Raw genomic sequence first — 15,620 nt, 5'->3', positions numbered from 1 at the left:
ACGCCGTCGTTTCGTTCCTCCCTTTCTCTCTGTAGCCTAAATCCCTTCCTCGTTTATCCATATAGTCCTCGGGAAAATGCAGATATGTATCCGAGAGGGCGTATAATGCATCCATGATCCACAGGAATCCTGAATCCTTGCAGCTGATTGGCTGCTGGGCCCTGCCTCTTGTTGGGACGGACCTGTTGGATAAAAGGACCATTTTCTAAAGGACTCTTGTGTTACACAGAGGATCATGCACTGGGGACCATCCTGCGAGACGCTACAATAAGAAATAGGCCTTTTCAAGTCGCATCGAAGACACCATGACGGGGAAACAGGGCGCCGTGCTGTCGGAAAGTTTAAATCTATCGGAGAAAACCTCTCTGGGTGCGAACGGAGGGAGTACCAGCCTGCTGCCGAAGAGCAGCGCGACCCATCCGCCGCCCAGGTGCACCGGCTTCGGCATCCAGGAGATACTGGGGCTCAATAAGGAGCCGTCCGCGGCCCCGAGGAGCACGCTTGGCTCGCTGCCGGCCGGGGCGCACCTGATCGCCGCCAGGTCCGTGCTGGGCCCCGCCGGCGTGGGTGTGGGCGTCGGGATGGGATTAATCGGCCCCGGTGGAATTCCGTCGTTTTACGGCCAGCCGGCGTTTCTGGAGACGGTGCTGTCGGACGCACACGACGTCCACCTGCAGCCCCACAGCAGATCCGTGGGGCCGCTGGACACCAGCCAGTCTGCCAGCTCAGGTGAGTTTCGGAATGATTGATCACAGCAAATCAATGCAACGGAATTTGTTAGTTTGCCATATTTCCGACCAGGGGCTACTGTGCACGCATCTCCACATTTTTACAATGTATTATCATTATTATTATCATTATTATTATTATTATTATTATTATTATTATTATTATTATTATTATTATTATTGACAGGAATAATAATAATATTATTCCTGTTGTGGGATTTTTAAACGAAATATTTCCAATACAATGCGTCCTTAAAAAAAAGGACAGTTCCGTCAGTTTGCATTTATTATGACTAGTGAAAATGCTCCCTCAGGTTTCATTTTCCTCCGTGCTTTCTTCTTCTTTCTTCTTTTCTTTTTAAATCCAGACTCCGAGGATTTATCTTCGAATGAACGGAAACTCTCCAAGTCATCTGTAAGTCAGAGCAAGAAACGCAAGAAAAGACGTCACCGGTTAGTGCATATTTCTGCTTATTAGGCTGAAAACATTAGGAAGTTTAGGGAGAAGAGATGAGATTCAATGAGACATTCACTGAACCTCTCACGGGACAGGGTTTTGTTTTTTTTTCTTGTAAAATGAAACGACTGATCTTTTACAGGGACTATGACCCTCGTCAAAATGCAGTGCTGACTCTTCTGTTTTGTGTGTTTTTATATAGAGTTATTGATACAGGTAGTGAACCAATCCACGCACTGATATGAATTTACCACAAATGGGCCATTGATTGCTCGCGTTTCCCTCCATTGTTGTCATCCGGGAGGAAAAAGAGGTCGCCCGAAATGTCAGGCTTTGTCTGATTCGGTTCGCTTCTCATTTGTTACACCCACGCAAACGAATTTGTCTGGAGACCTCGTTTATTAAAATAGGAGATTATTTGGCCCTCTGACATTTTCTTCCTCGTCAACCCTTTCTTTTTTGAATCGTACTCACCTTTCGTGCCGTTTGAAACGGCCGAGCACAGAGAGCGGTTCCTGCAGGACTTCCTCTCGTCCGACTTGCCCACGCGTTTAATGCGATAACCCGCCTCCACAGGACCATATTCACCTCATACCAGCTGGAGGAGCTGGAAAAGGCCTTCAACGAAGCGCACTACCCGGATGTTTATGCCCGAGAGATGCTGGCCATGAAGACAGAGCTACCTGAAGACAGGATACAGGTAATGGCCCACTTTAGCCTCCTGTGTTTTTCTGATGAATCGGTTTTATTCAATCGAAAGTTGTTATTTTCTCTCTCTCTCTCTCTCTGGTGTTTGGACATTGACCCTCCTGCTTTTTAGATTCCTGGCTATTTTTTGGCGTTGACAGTTTTTATTGAGACAAGGGGGGCGTGTTTGATTTGTTGGAGCTTATTTTCATTCAGCGGAGTCTGTAGGAAATTAGACAGAGCCTTTATGGTTAACTTCTAATTATTAATAATCAAGCTATATTCTAAATGTCTCAGATACATTAAAAGATACATCGAGGTGTTGTAAGGTACTACTTCCTTCCATTTTCCCTATAGAAATGCTATACATTTGAAAGAAATCATGTGTTTATTTTGGGCTTAGGTATGAATAACAGAAAACTCGAACAGGGCCTCAAGACGGTTTTTCGAAACAGCCGACGAGCGTCGTTTGATCCCCGCTGTCTCCGAGATGATCTCAGCCAAATATATGTCCGAAATGCCTGGCTAATAAAAGCCACGTAAAGGCACTTATAGGGTAAAGCTCGAGCACATTGTGTCTTGTGTTGCTCAAAAGATTCAATCATATATTTGGACTGACACTGCACATTGCAGCACATACATCATAAAGGGGTATTCTTGTAATAAGCACTGGTATCCTGAAAACAGAACTTGCATTTTTCTTAAAATCATAGCCCCAGTTAATTCGCGTGGATATTCTAACCGTGTCCCTTATGAATATGCGACTGTGCGGGCACCTCTCAAGGTTCCCGTCGGCGCTGACGACCCTGCCGTAACGTTTGCGCGGAGCTCGCCCGCCGCCCCTCACGCTGCCCCGGTGCTTGCGGGGCCGATGGGCTGAGAGGGAGCCGCCCCCCCCCCACCCCCAGCCCCCCAGCAGATCGATCGGCGCTGCCCGACTCCTGCCTGAACAAAGAGCGCTCTCCTCCGGCATCCTCGCCCGGACAGGTCATCTCTCATCGGGCGCACTAGTTGGATGTGAAACAATTTGTTCCCGGAGAAGGAGCCACTAACGACCTAATCAAGCGATCAAGGCGGGGGAAGATTGCAGTGTGACCCGGGCCATCCATCTGCCGGGGCGCCTTTTAATCTCATTCTCATTACGAGCCCGCGAATAAATAATAAAAGGAAATAAATAAATAAGCCCGGAGCCTGCTCCTCTACTAAATAAAATGAGTACCCAATTTTCTTATTGAGTGTAATTAGTTAAATCAGACGAGCTCGGGAGGCGGCGGCTGCTGCCGCCGCTGCTGCCGCCGCCGCCGCTGCAGAGACGCAGGGAGTTCAAATGAAATAACTACATTGAATTTATTAGCACGGGTCAATAGCGCTGCTCCCCCGAGTCCCGGTAGTTTAATTTCCCGTGATATTTGCCCGCCTGCCCGCCATCGATTGGGCCTGAAATTAACTTATTTTTCAATCAGCCTCGTCGTGCCCCAGGGTCGCTCCTCCTCGCAGCTTCCACACTGGCGTCTTCTGAGGGGCAGAGAAGCAATTTCTCGTGGAAAAAAAGGGAAAAAAGAAAAAAGTATTTTGTATGAAATAAGGGTTATCATCAGAATTACCAAGGAGGGGGGGTTTGAAAACGGCTTGGTCGTTCTCAATTTAATATCTGCCCCCCCCTCCTCAAAGAGCCATCAGAGGGGCCCAAGCAGAGTGTTAAACAGTCCTGCGTTGCGCTACCCAATCCATGTGGCCCCTCCCCGAGCTGACAGACAGCCCGCAGGGCCTCAGGCAGCTGCTGGCTGTGGCCGAGTGGAGTTTCCTGATGTGTCAGACCGTCTACAGAGTCGCCAATGGGTTTAGCTGGAGATGAGCTCTGACAGCAGGCAGAGATGCTTCGCACCTGTAGCAGGAGGTTATGGGAAATCAATGGGCCGAATCACACCGGGAGCCACTGTTATCTTAAGTTACTTTGAACCCCCCTTTGATTCCCAAATGGGTCCGCTGTAAAATAACTACTGAAATGTTGAAATTCAGTTCACATGCAGCAACAAAATAAATACTTGAGTACCACTTTCTAATAAGGCACCTTTCATAAAGGGTTTGTAACTAATGGCTTCTGTCATGGTTAATAAATCATAGACTAATGTATAATGTATAATGTATAATGTACTATATTTAAGGTTTTAGATTGTGTGAAAAATCTTGTTGACTAATTGGCCCATACCATTATTTACCCTGTGGAAAATGGCCACAGAAGATCTGGACCATTTATCAACAAAATATTAAGCACCTATTAATTGATAAGCAACATTTATGAATGCACCATTACCAAATAGAAAGGATAAACACCAGCCAAATTGATTATCCCGATTACTGATAGCTTATAGCTGATGAGTAAAGGATTAGTCACTTAATTTATTAATCATTAATAAAGCCAGAACTTCCTTAGGATACCAACAGTTGCATTTTACACATAAGGAAAATACAAAGGGCGAGCTGCAACTAGACAGTGTGCAACCCAGAAATTAACCAAAAAATGAATCCTAGAATTTAGAGATGATCTACTCTCTTCTAAACTTCTGTGAAGTCAGAAATACCACCAATCTTATGTGTCTTTTCTGTTTCCCAAATTATTGAGAATTCACTCATTATCTAGGCTCCGCCATTGCAGGTTAAGGGTCACCAGTCTCATTTAGATCCATCTCAGCCACGCCCGAAACTACTGAGGAAAATAGGGTGATCATTATGGAAATCGTTCTTACAAAAGGCACCAACCTTCTAGCTCTGAGCATAAGCGATAACTGATTGACACTGTTTGATTCCAGGGATCAAAAATTGACATCCAAATATTTCGCTCCCTGGAAGCTGCCATACTGCTTCTATAAGTTCTACAGGGAGAGCAGAGAATGACTTAATTCTTGTATTTGGGGGTGAGGGTGGTGGTGCCGCTACCTAATAACTGAGCGATTTGTTGCCCGGTCACAGGTATGGTTTCAGAACCGCAGAGCTAAGTGGAGGAAGAGGGAGAAATGCTGGGGCCGCAGCACTGTGATGGCTGAGTATGGGCTGTATGGAGCCATGGTGAGGCATTCAATCCCTCTGCCAGAGTCCATCCTCAAGTCTGCCAAGGATGGCATCATGGAGTCCTGCGCCCCCTGGCTGCTCGGTGAGGCTAATGGCTTACTGTTTCCCCACACGTTTCAGTACCATTCTCTCAGTTTTGTTTTTCTGCTGTTCTGTTTTTTGGATTTTTAAAGTGATTGACCTGATTCAAGCTTAACATCACCTTCAAACCTTCTCCATGTGGTTGCTTGAAAGTTCTCCACACATAGTCATCATTTCTACACCAGTGACAGATGTTTTGCTCTGAGTTTTCATTGTCATAGTGACTGACTGATGCTGTATTTGCAGAGACTGATGTCTTTTTTACGATTACAGTAGACGCTCTCATTTGCTAAGCATGAACCTTTAAAGCAAAGAAACTTTCTAACTAGAGCATATAGCATAGACTTTGTAAAACATTTTCATCCTCTACCTTGGCCATGATTTGCCCTTGTCCATTCAGACATTATATTCTAAACCAGAACTATTTTTGCTTGCTATTTTCAGTCCAAGATGGCTTACCAATCAACAGACGCAATTCTAAATCTGAATACCCGCAACTCTTTGCAGGGATGCACAAAAAGTCCATGGAGGCAGCCGCTCCCCCGCCAACAGGAAAATGCGATGTGCCCCAGCAGCCCGGCTCTCAGAGGGCAGAAGACGCTAAGCCGGAGGAGAAGAGGTCAGAAGGCAAGTCCACCATTTCTAAAGAGGAACTGAGAGAGAACAGCATTGCTGTACTTAGGGCCAAGGCACAGGAGCACAGTGCCAAAGTGCTGGGGACCGTTTCTCATGACAGACTGCACGAGGGCAAACAGGAGAGACAGGCAGCCGAGGAGAAAGCCAGTGATCCCCTGAGTACAGCAGAGGAGGAGAAAAGCCCATAGAGACTGAGGACTTTTATTCTCCTGCGTGGACACAATGGCCTGGCTACCTTCAGCATGTGTACGGACTTACCCGACATAACACACACACTGTCCTGATGGCTTTCATCCTCCATTGACTTCTCTAAACTGGCCTGCATCTGGACTTCTTTGAGAAGAAAACTCATCTGCTGCACAGAAGATGCAAATGCACTTTTTCTGATTGACTTCCAAACTTACAGTTTACTTACAGTTGTTGTTTCTTATGCATAGTAGAGAAGATTGGACTGAGTGGGGGTGTTAATATTGGTGTGTATATATATATAGAGCCAGATGAGTCAAATTTTATCCAGTATAACATTTATATTATTTCAATTAGGACCTACCAATGACCAATGAGCACTCAGTGTCTGAAGGTCTACATTTCATTCTTGACATTCATTTTAATGTTGCTTGTACAGTTAGTAAATGGTGACATTTGAAATAAGAACCATCCCACCGACAGTACTCTTTTGAGAGAAAGAAGGTAAATGTTGTCCTATATCGCATTGTATAAAATTGATATATTCAACTCTCTCACTAAGGCACAATTTTAAATATGTTTTATTGTAGTCTTAAAAATGTTTGTGTTTTCATTTCGTAACGTGTATAACTCAGTATACAACGCATATAAATAGAAATAGCCTTTTATTAAATGTGGCTTTCTGGTGTCTATTTATTCTACTTTCCTTTCAGACTTGTCACAAATGATTTCATTGTCAAAGTATTACTGTAATTCTTCACTGGCATGAAGTTGCCCTCGTTGTTGGAGTAGCTACTTGTTGGCACTTGATGCTCTGCTGGCTGGGCTCATTAGGAGACAGTCCCCGGCTGCATGCTTGGGTTAGTCCCTATAATCCGTCGCAGCTGAGAGCCTTCAATTTCAGATTAAACTAGGGGACCGGTGCTTTTGGGACGGAAGAAAGAGTGAGAGCAACCCCCCACCCCCCTAAAGCAGGATGGCCTCAGCCCTGATTCCAAATCACTTTAATAGATGCTATTACCAGCCAACGCTCACGCTGTTTCATCCTCTTATCTAAATACTTAGCCAAAGTCTAACAGCTATATGTGTTGCCAGTCTTCGATTTCCCCATGGCTGTTCATAAAACTTTGCATCAGGCCACTTGAACCCCACTTTACAACACGTCTAAGTGTTGCATTAGCCGTAATCCATATACAATTTTACGATTCATCCTCAGTTAGCTATTGGGCCTTCTTAATGACATGAACAACTGAGTTCTATTCCTATTAAACAGACTGCAATTTCAAAGGGCAACGAACAATCATTATCAGTATGCAGCTGCAGGTCTCTGCACTGAAAGGCTCTCAGATTGGAACCATAATGTCACCGAATGGAGAAAAGGTTGTAATTACGTTGTTGACGGAGATAAGTATACACACAATAATTAATGATGGTCAGGAAATGGACTGGAGTGTGTCAATGTAATAAATGTTGATGCACTCAACTTGGGAAGAACCCTGTTTTGTTTATTTTGAGGCATAGATTTAGGAAGTTACTTAAACACCTAAGACGGCATAAAAAGCGTCAGAAGTAAAGAGTTATGTACTTGAGACTTCAAGGGTAACTAAGGTCTTTTTTTTTTTTTACTTTAAAACCTGAAAAGACTGATGCATGTAAGCACTTTACAAACATCTTCATCTGTTAAAAAAAAAAAAAAAACATGGTCACAGAATAGTCTCCAGCACAGACAGGGATTCGAAATCTTATTTCAGGTAGATTTCAGTTTAAAAAGTGTCAGCACACAAGGCCTTGAAATGGCATCCCTGTTGGTTGAAGGCCAATCTCAGTGGCCTTCTTTTTCACCATTCTGCAGCTCAACTACTTATGCAGTGTCCACTTTCGAAGTCACCAAACGACAGTTATCCCTCAGTTTTTAGCCATGCTAGCAATATGGGTTTAAGGAGGGCAATTTCAGTCAGTCCACAACTTTGGTCTAGACTGAAAATTCTCAACAACTACTGTATGGATTGCCACGATATTATATATAAACATTCATGCTTCACAGAGGATGATGCTAACTAAGCTACCTGACTATGATGCTCTTCTGACAATACCTAGCGCCACCATGAAGTAGACATTTTAGTGAAATGACTTGACAGCTATTGGATGCCGTGCTGAGAAAAATGTTCCGCGTTCATGTTCCCCTCAGAATGGACTGGAATCATTTTGTAGAACTGTTTAATTTTCATCTCGCACCATCATCAGGTCCAATTTTTTATTTGTCAAATACTTTGGTTTATGACCAAATAGCTGCAGAACTATTGACATTCCCTTCAGACTCAGCTGTACTTTGTGCTTAGTGCTAATTAGCAAATGTTAGCAAGGTAAGACACTGAAGTAAGATGGGGAACAAGGTAAACATTATGCCTGCTAAACACCAGCGTGTCACCATTGTCATTTTGAGCAAGTTAACAAAATCATGTTAGCATTTAGCTCAAAGCACAGCTGTGCCTTAGCTCAGCCTTACAGAGCTGCTATCATGGCTGTAGACTCTTAATCTTGTTTACTGTTGATTTATCTCAATTATACCTGGGTAAGATGTTTAAGACCAACCTGTTTATTTTTTGGCCCTCATCTGTTTCCAAAAGTATCTTTGAATTCATGCAAGTTAGAACATTTTGGTTTAGTCTCAACTTTCTGGAGAATTAGGATCACGCTTTGAAGTTGGAAACAAACATCACACGAAATGTAATTTTCCACATCCTCCTTAAAGGAGGAATTTCCCATAGAGCCCAATAACCATTTCCGGCTGAGTGAGTAAAATGATTTGCAATAGACCGAGCCCTCACCTCCACAGACCCTCAGGCCAGTTCAGTTATTGAGGCCAAGACATATACAGAGTGAGGATTATTCCTCTAAAGTGCAAAGCTATTTAATCCTCTGAGAGTGGAATAGAAGGTTGTGATAGGTCAGATTTGATGAAGATCAAGCTGTTTACATTGGATATGAGGAGGTGATTCACAGTATCCCTTATGATGGACAGTTGGCTTGTTGAAGACCGTCATTAGATCATCTCGATCTGTGCAAAGTGAGATCAGGGGGAGGTTTATGGAACATGGATTCCGACTAATGCAATATTAACATTCAATTTCTTTTTGATGGGGCTACGAGCACTATGATTTCATTGGTTAGATTAAGTGCCTGCAGTTCATTTTGGGTAGGCTCTTGGCACTGGTTGCATGCTCGGTTGAGATGAAACACAAGATGCACTGCAGTTAGACTGAAGAGTATCAAAATGTGGTGCAGTCCTGCCCTCTGCTGCACAGAGTCAACGGTACAACTAAAGCCCAAGGATATCTCAGAGCCATCAAAAGCTGGCTGTTACTGAAGCTGAATCCTTCAAGACATCCAGTGAAATCCAAAGAAACAATGTAGAGAACATGAAGGTGGGCTCTCAGTTGTATTTAATGTTTACATATTTTTTTTTAGAAATGACTGCATAAATATAATAAATGAATATAATCTGTTCGAATACCAACGTACACCCATGAGTGAATGGGCTGAACCCAAATGCTTTAACTCAGAAACTATGGAAATAAAATCATCATAAACTAAAGAACTGAAAAGAACAACAAATTTACTATAGGTTTAAAATCAGAATTTAATGACCATTAATTCATTGTAGGCCCTTAATGCATGCATAATTTTTGTTTCAATGAGAATTAATTTGTGATCAACTTCTTTCTTATGCTCGTAGGAAGTTTGGCCACATGGTCGGGTTAAGGCAGAAAATTAAACTATATCTAGTTGGCAAAACAATCTCTTTTAGAGCTTTCACTTGTATCACATGATATTCCGGAGCAAATTTAATTTGACCAGTTGTTATGGAATTGTATTTAAATTTAATTTGTTTTCGATGAACTTTACTATTTACTACTTTACAATGTGCTTGTTTTACCTAGATTGAATTCAGTCCAATCAATCCACCTCTCATCATGTGCTTGTAACGAAAAGAGAGAGACCTATATGGAGCAATAACTGAATTTTCAAGCAGTTAAAATTAATTCATACAACTGAGCTGTCTGGTAGTGGTAAAAATAAAATAAAATACACATTACTTTAAAAATGGCAGTTTTTAATATTGAATTGAAATGTTTTGCATTAAGGAAAATGTTTTTTTTTTTTTTTTCAGGTTGACAGTTAATTCTTGATCTTCAAAACAGCAGACAAAGACTGTGTGATATGGTCTCAAGCTTTGGAAAAGTCTGTAAATAGGCCGCGTTCTGAGATCATTTTGTCAAAGTTATTTTTTGTTTACTAAACCCTTTAATTGCCCTAACTCTTAAATTCAAGCTCCTTTAACATGTTGCCTTTGTCGAAATCGGTCGAAATTGCTTCTCTCAGTTAAAATGTATCTGTAACTGCAAATTTTAAACTTGCACACAAATGCATCCATATTTAAAGACATACATATGGGCTCCATAGTACCTGCAGTGCATGTATATTTGCTTTATACAGTATAATTCATATATATATATATATGCATATACATACCTGCACAAACAGTATGTGTGTTATACAATATATTTGAGGATATATAATATATATCCCGAAGTATGTGCGTAACTCGTTATGTACTATGGTGTGTGTTTGAGTATACTTTTTGAGTGCAAACAGTGCACACACAAACATAAAACATTTTTATACACTCTAACATGCATATGGTGCCTATTTACATGCATACATATGTTCCTATACGCATAGTATACATTTACGTAGGCAGACATTTGTACCTGCATGTCCAATTGCTTCATTCATTGTGTGCCCCCCCCAGCACATATACATTTTCTTTTAATGCATTTGATCTAGAAATGTATTTTTTCTCAAAAAATGTGAGTGTAATATTGAGAACTCTCTGCGAGCGCCCCATCTTATCACTGGAGCCACGATGCATTATTTGAGCCACATGGTGGCAGCCTTGACCTTCATTCCAAAGCAGGCCGCTTATGAACCTGATGTAGGTGTGAATTAAATTACAGGTTCACAATGGCATATTTGACCGTCAGTATGCACTGTCAGTATATGAAAATCCTGGTGCTGAAACATCATGTACATCTTGACACACTGATTCATATCAAGCTGAAGAAAAGGGGGGTTATATTACATGCTTTTGAGCTGACATGACCTGATATCTTGATCAATATTTGTCATCTCTTGTCGCTCTTCTGATGCTCTCAGTGATGAGGCTGTCTGCTGTGGGTTAATGGAGCCGAGATTGATACTGTGGCTAAATGATCTGTCCTGGCTGGGGGCTGATTTCATCTCCAAGGTTCACCTTTCCAGAGCCATTCTGGGTTGATCGCACGCAGCTGACCAGCTCTCCTTGACACTTCACTGGATAAGAATAATCATCATCTTGGTGTGTCAGTAATCTGAGTTTGTGTGGCATATTTTTGCTCTGTTTGTGTAACAATAATGCTAATTTAGCCCTACAAGCCTTTTGATTTAGCTGCTGATTGAAGTCTGCTGTTGATGTCTGTGGCCTATTGAGCACTACTTTATTCTTTCATTATGACAGATTGAAGTCGGACTACAGCAGACGAAGGAACAGGGAAAGTTAATAATGGAAATTAAAATATCTCATGTCCTCACCTGCTGACCCATTGGCATATTTTAGCATAACAACAGTGGCATAAACCATTATTTGTCTGAACATTAGATATCTATAAATGTCCAAGCCAGTTTCTAAAAACAAAACAAAACATGTATTTTCTTTTCCTTTTCCTTTTCCAAAAAAAGCCTCTTTGAATATAATACATCAGGATTACAGTGTTAGACCGATTACAGCAGCATGATGGGAGTTCTGTATCCCTGAATAACCTGTTCTGCCACAGCTCAGCCCTATAGACCAAGACTCCTCCCTGTCACGGCTGCTATTGATATTGGTTATCTGTTATAAGTTGGACTTGATTACATGTACCAGAAAGATTTGTGTGGCACAGCACCAGCAACCGTCCACTGCAGCCTTCCATGCTTATTATTTGCAGCAGGTCATCTGAAGGCAGCTCTAGCCAGCTCCAGTCATCTGGGCAGACATAAACTATGTTAGTCTCTGTTTACTTTAATATTATCCTACCGGCCTTTATTACTTCCCATCTCATATTTCTTATCTCAGAAAATGACATCACCCCACCCTGTGAAGTGTCAGGTAATACAGCTCTAAGTCTTAGAACCGTATTAGATGCTCCTGCTGGCACAAGACGGCAGTTTTGAGGAACGCTCAGAGCAAAGAAGAGCAAAGTATCCAGTCTGTACTTATCAAGAGAAGAGAAACATGAACAGATAGACAGTACTCCCTTGTTGCTCGAGAGCGATAAGTGAAGCCAGAAGATGAGGCTGTGAGGTTCTTATCAGTCGAGAGCGGTCCTGGCAAATGCCGACGCCAAAGAGAGAGACATGTTGCTGTGCGAGTAAGGTGTGAGGGCAGATAAGCATGTATGTGTGAAATGCTACAAAGATGCGCTTAACTCTGATGTGAAAAAGGGCCCGAAAGGGGAGGGGGGGGGTTACAGAAATGGATGTGTTGAAATGGACATGTTGCCCTAAGAGTTGCTGGAGGGACGTCCTCATTTCCTGATGCACACTGAAAATTGCTATATAAAACCTGTTGAGTATAAAGATTGGTCCTGCTAAAGCTAAGCAGTGGAGGAAGACGTACTCATATCCTTTATGTATGTAAAAGGGATATACAACAATGTAAAAATACTCCATTACAAGTAAAAGTCCTGAAATTAAAATCATACTTAGGTAAAAGTACTGAGGTATTATCAGCTAAATATACTTAAAGCATCAAAAGTAAAAGTATTTGTTCTCCATGAACATATGAACCCTGTGAGTGTTACATTATTAGACTATACACACACACACACACACACACACACACACACACACACACACACACACACACACACACACACACACACACACACACACACACACACATACATACTGGAAGAATCAGGGACCAGCCTTGCAGTTAGTGGAGGACCTGTTCTTCCTCCTGAGCGACAGCCACCCCAAAGTCCTGACTCTCATCCCAACTGCTTTACACTCGGCTGCAAACCGCCCCGGTGCATGCTGAAGGTCACGGTCTGATGAAGCAAAGAGAACCACGTCATCTGCAAATACCAGAAACGTAGTTCTGAGGCCTCCAAACCGGACATTCCCCTTCCCCCCAGCTGCGCCTGTCCAAAATGAAATCCTGTCCATGAAAGTCACAAACAGGACTGGTGACAAGGGACAACCCGGGCGGAGGCCAACCCCCACTGGAAATGTGTTTGAAGAATACGGACACAACTCTCACTCCGGTTATATAGGAACCGAATGGCTTGTAGTAACAGCCCCTGAACCCCATACTCCCGCAAACCCCCCCCCCCCAAGATCCCCAGAGGGACCTGGTTGTAGGCCTTCTCCTAGTCCACAAAGCACATGTAGATTGGATGGGCAAACTCCCATGACCCCTCAATTAGCCTTGCAGGGGTTGGTCCACTATTCCATGGCCAGGAAGGAATCCACATTGCTCCTCCTAAATCCCAGCATCCTTTCCAGCACCCTGGCATAAGCTTTCCCTGGGAGGCTTAGCGGTGTGATACCCCGATAATTCGAGCACACTCTCCGGTCCCCCTTTTTAAAAATTGGAACGACCACCCCAGTCTGCCAGTCCACAGGCACTGCCCCCGACCTCAATGTGACATTGAAAAGGCCCAAAAATTTCCAGAACCTTCAGCATCTCAGGGCAAATCTCATCCAATCCTGGCAGCTTCTTAACTACCTGAGAGACCTCAGCCAGAGAGATATGGGTGTGACCAAATTTCCATCCCCATTTACGAACGTCGTTCCCATAGATCTAAATGCAGACTGTTCCTATTGAAACACGAGCAAGTTGAACAGTCTTTGTGACTGTAGTTCCTGCCAGCCATGCCCCAACAATTAACCCTCTTTCACAGTCACTTAGATCTTTTCCTCTTTCCACCCTGATGCAAAATCAGAATCAACTGGACCTGCTCAGCATTATAATACATGCCAAAGACATGATTGGATTTTAATTGCTTAATTGTTGTCAATTAATTGCTGTCACTGAATTAGTTTTTGCCTGCTTTAATCAGTCCCCCTGTTCATTAATGGAGAACTCTGCCAATTTTCCGCATCAAAGTCTGTTTACAGGTCTATGGACTTGGAAAAAATCTGAACCCACTGTATATTCAAGCAAGTAAGGTCAGTATATCTCGCTTTGAGATACACAGTAGAACATTCATCCCTTTGCCCACATATTTAACAACTGCATTTAGAGTTAGCTGGAAAAATGTATCTCAAATAGAAGGGGCTCCAGCAGTAGAATGCGGGGAACCAAAAAATGAAAAACTCCTTCATATTTCTCTGATAAAGAAGTATGCAAGTATTCTTTTTTATTGTTGCCATTTTACAAAAGGCGTGTAGACACCAATTCTCGAGATGCAGACCTAACTCTTGTAGGACGTTTTAAGATTCCATTTCATACATATTTGTCTGCAGTGTGAACTCATATGCGGTTCAAGAAAAAGAAAAATCCATCTGTCAAATGCTCTCATATGTAGCTGCTACACAGATTGGTCCTTCCATTAACAATTTATGAAATTAATTCATCCAGCCATTTTCTAAAGTTACCTTTGATGTGCAGGGTTGATGGAAGCTGGAGCCTATCTCAGCATACGCCAGGCAAGAGGCTAGAGGGGTCACCAGTTTATGATATGATGGGAATGTAACATAAAGTCAACACACTGCAATAAAAAAGCTTCAGATTTCCGGTCTGTGTGTAAGAATACCAGTATCTGAAACTCCTGGTGTGCTGAAATGCTGAGTTAATGCTACTATATGCTCATTGCTGTTCATTTCTGTATATAAAATGCAGGAATCTCAAAGGGTGCCAGACATGAATTTTGTTCCATCCATTGCTACAGACATCATTGGTGCTGCTGCTGACCTAGAAAGTGTCCCTGCGATAATCAAATATACATTAAATGTATATGCTTGCATGGAAAGTGATTTCTGGATGAACTTCAAAGTGCATGCAAGTGTCTGTAATCTTCCAAATGAACTATGTGGTGTTGATTTAAGATCTGTCATCCAACAAAGAGTCAGAGGTTTTTCCACTGTTAAAAGATAACCGTTATTTCCCCATTTGCTTGAAATTTCCGGACACAGTTTCCATACTCTTCATTCGTATTTACCCCATTGTGGTTTTGGGTGGCAAGTTGAAAATGTTTCTGCTGAATCTTATTTTTGAGTGAACAACTTGATTTATCCTTTTCACAGGAGAAATTCCCTGATAATTGTTCAGTTTTGTTTTCAGTAAGATGAAAGGATACAATGTCTACATCTACAGCTTTTACTATAATTGTTGCAACCACTTCAGATCAATCCTCTTTTGCAAAGGGATGGCACAAACTGAAGATATTGTTTATGCCTCTGTTGTCCAGAGAGTGGTGACAGGTATTTCATCAAAGCAACGATAAGAATCTAAAGATGCCTTTCAGTCGCATGTACAGTCAAGAGCATCATGTTTCTTATTAATGTAGAACTCAGCTCCAATGTCTTTTCATCTTTCCACTACCTTTCAGTTTCTTATCTAGCTTGTTTCAGGCCATTCATCATTGGTTTTTACTTTAGAAATGTGTTTCTCACTTAAGTTCTGTGTACATGACCCATTCATTTTCTTTTTTTGTCATTTGCTAGATGTGACGTCTGGGTTGTGACTTTGT

The 15,620-nt window shown here is 42.3% G+C and overlaps 1 protein-coding gene across 1 annotated transcript; it reads left to right on the top strand.

Annotated features, from left to right (window-relative positions):
• The first annotated feature begins 305 nt into the window (after nucleotides 1–305).
• Nucleotides 306–5,846, top strand: vsx2 (visual system homeobox 2). The gene is made up of 5 exons (XM_040137870.1): nucleotides 306–729; nucleotides 1,097–1,181; nucleotides 1,762–1,885; nucleotides 4,843–5,023; nucleotides 5,467–5,846. Exons 1-5 carry the CDS (start codon nucleotides 306–308, stop codon nucleotides 5,844–5,846), a joined length of 1,194 nt encoding a protein of 397 aa, XP_039993804.1.
• Nucleotides 5,847–15,620: the final 9,774 nt, after the last annotated feature.

Source organism: Xiphias gladius, chromosome 10, assembly GCF_016859285.1.
Source record: "Xiphias gladius isolate SHS-SW01 ecotype Sanya breed wild chromosome 10, ASM1685928v1, whole genome shotgun sequence".
Taxonomy (NCBI): domain Eukaryota; kingdom Metazoa; phylum Chordata; class Actinopteri; order Istiophoriformes; family Xiphiidae; genus Xiphias; species Xiphias gladius.
Note: the sequence above shows the minus strand (reverse complement) of the source record. Positions and strands in the feature narration are given on the sequence as shown.

Bases quoted from the DNA above. Each gene is read 5' to 3' on its own strand.
- vsx2 (XM_040137870.1), top strand. From the start codon at position 306: ATGACGGGGAAACAGGGCGCCGTGCTGTCGGAAAGTTTAAATCTATCG. The intron at 1,182-1,761 runs GTTAGTGCATAT...CCGCCTCCACAG, and splicing joins CGCAAGAAAAGACGTCACCG to GACCATATTCACCTCATACC. The intron at 5,024-5,466 runs GTGAGGCTAATG...TGCTATTTTCAG, and splicing joins CTGCGCCCCCTGGCTGCTCG to TCCAAGATGGCTTACCAATC.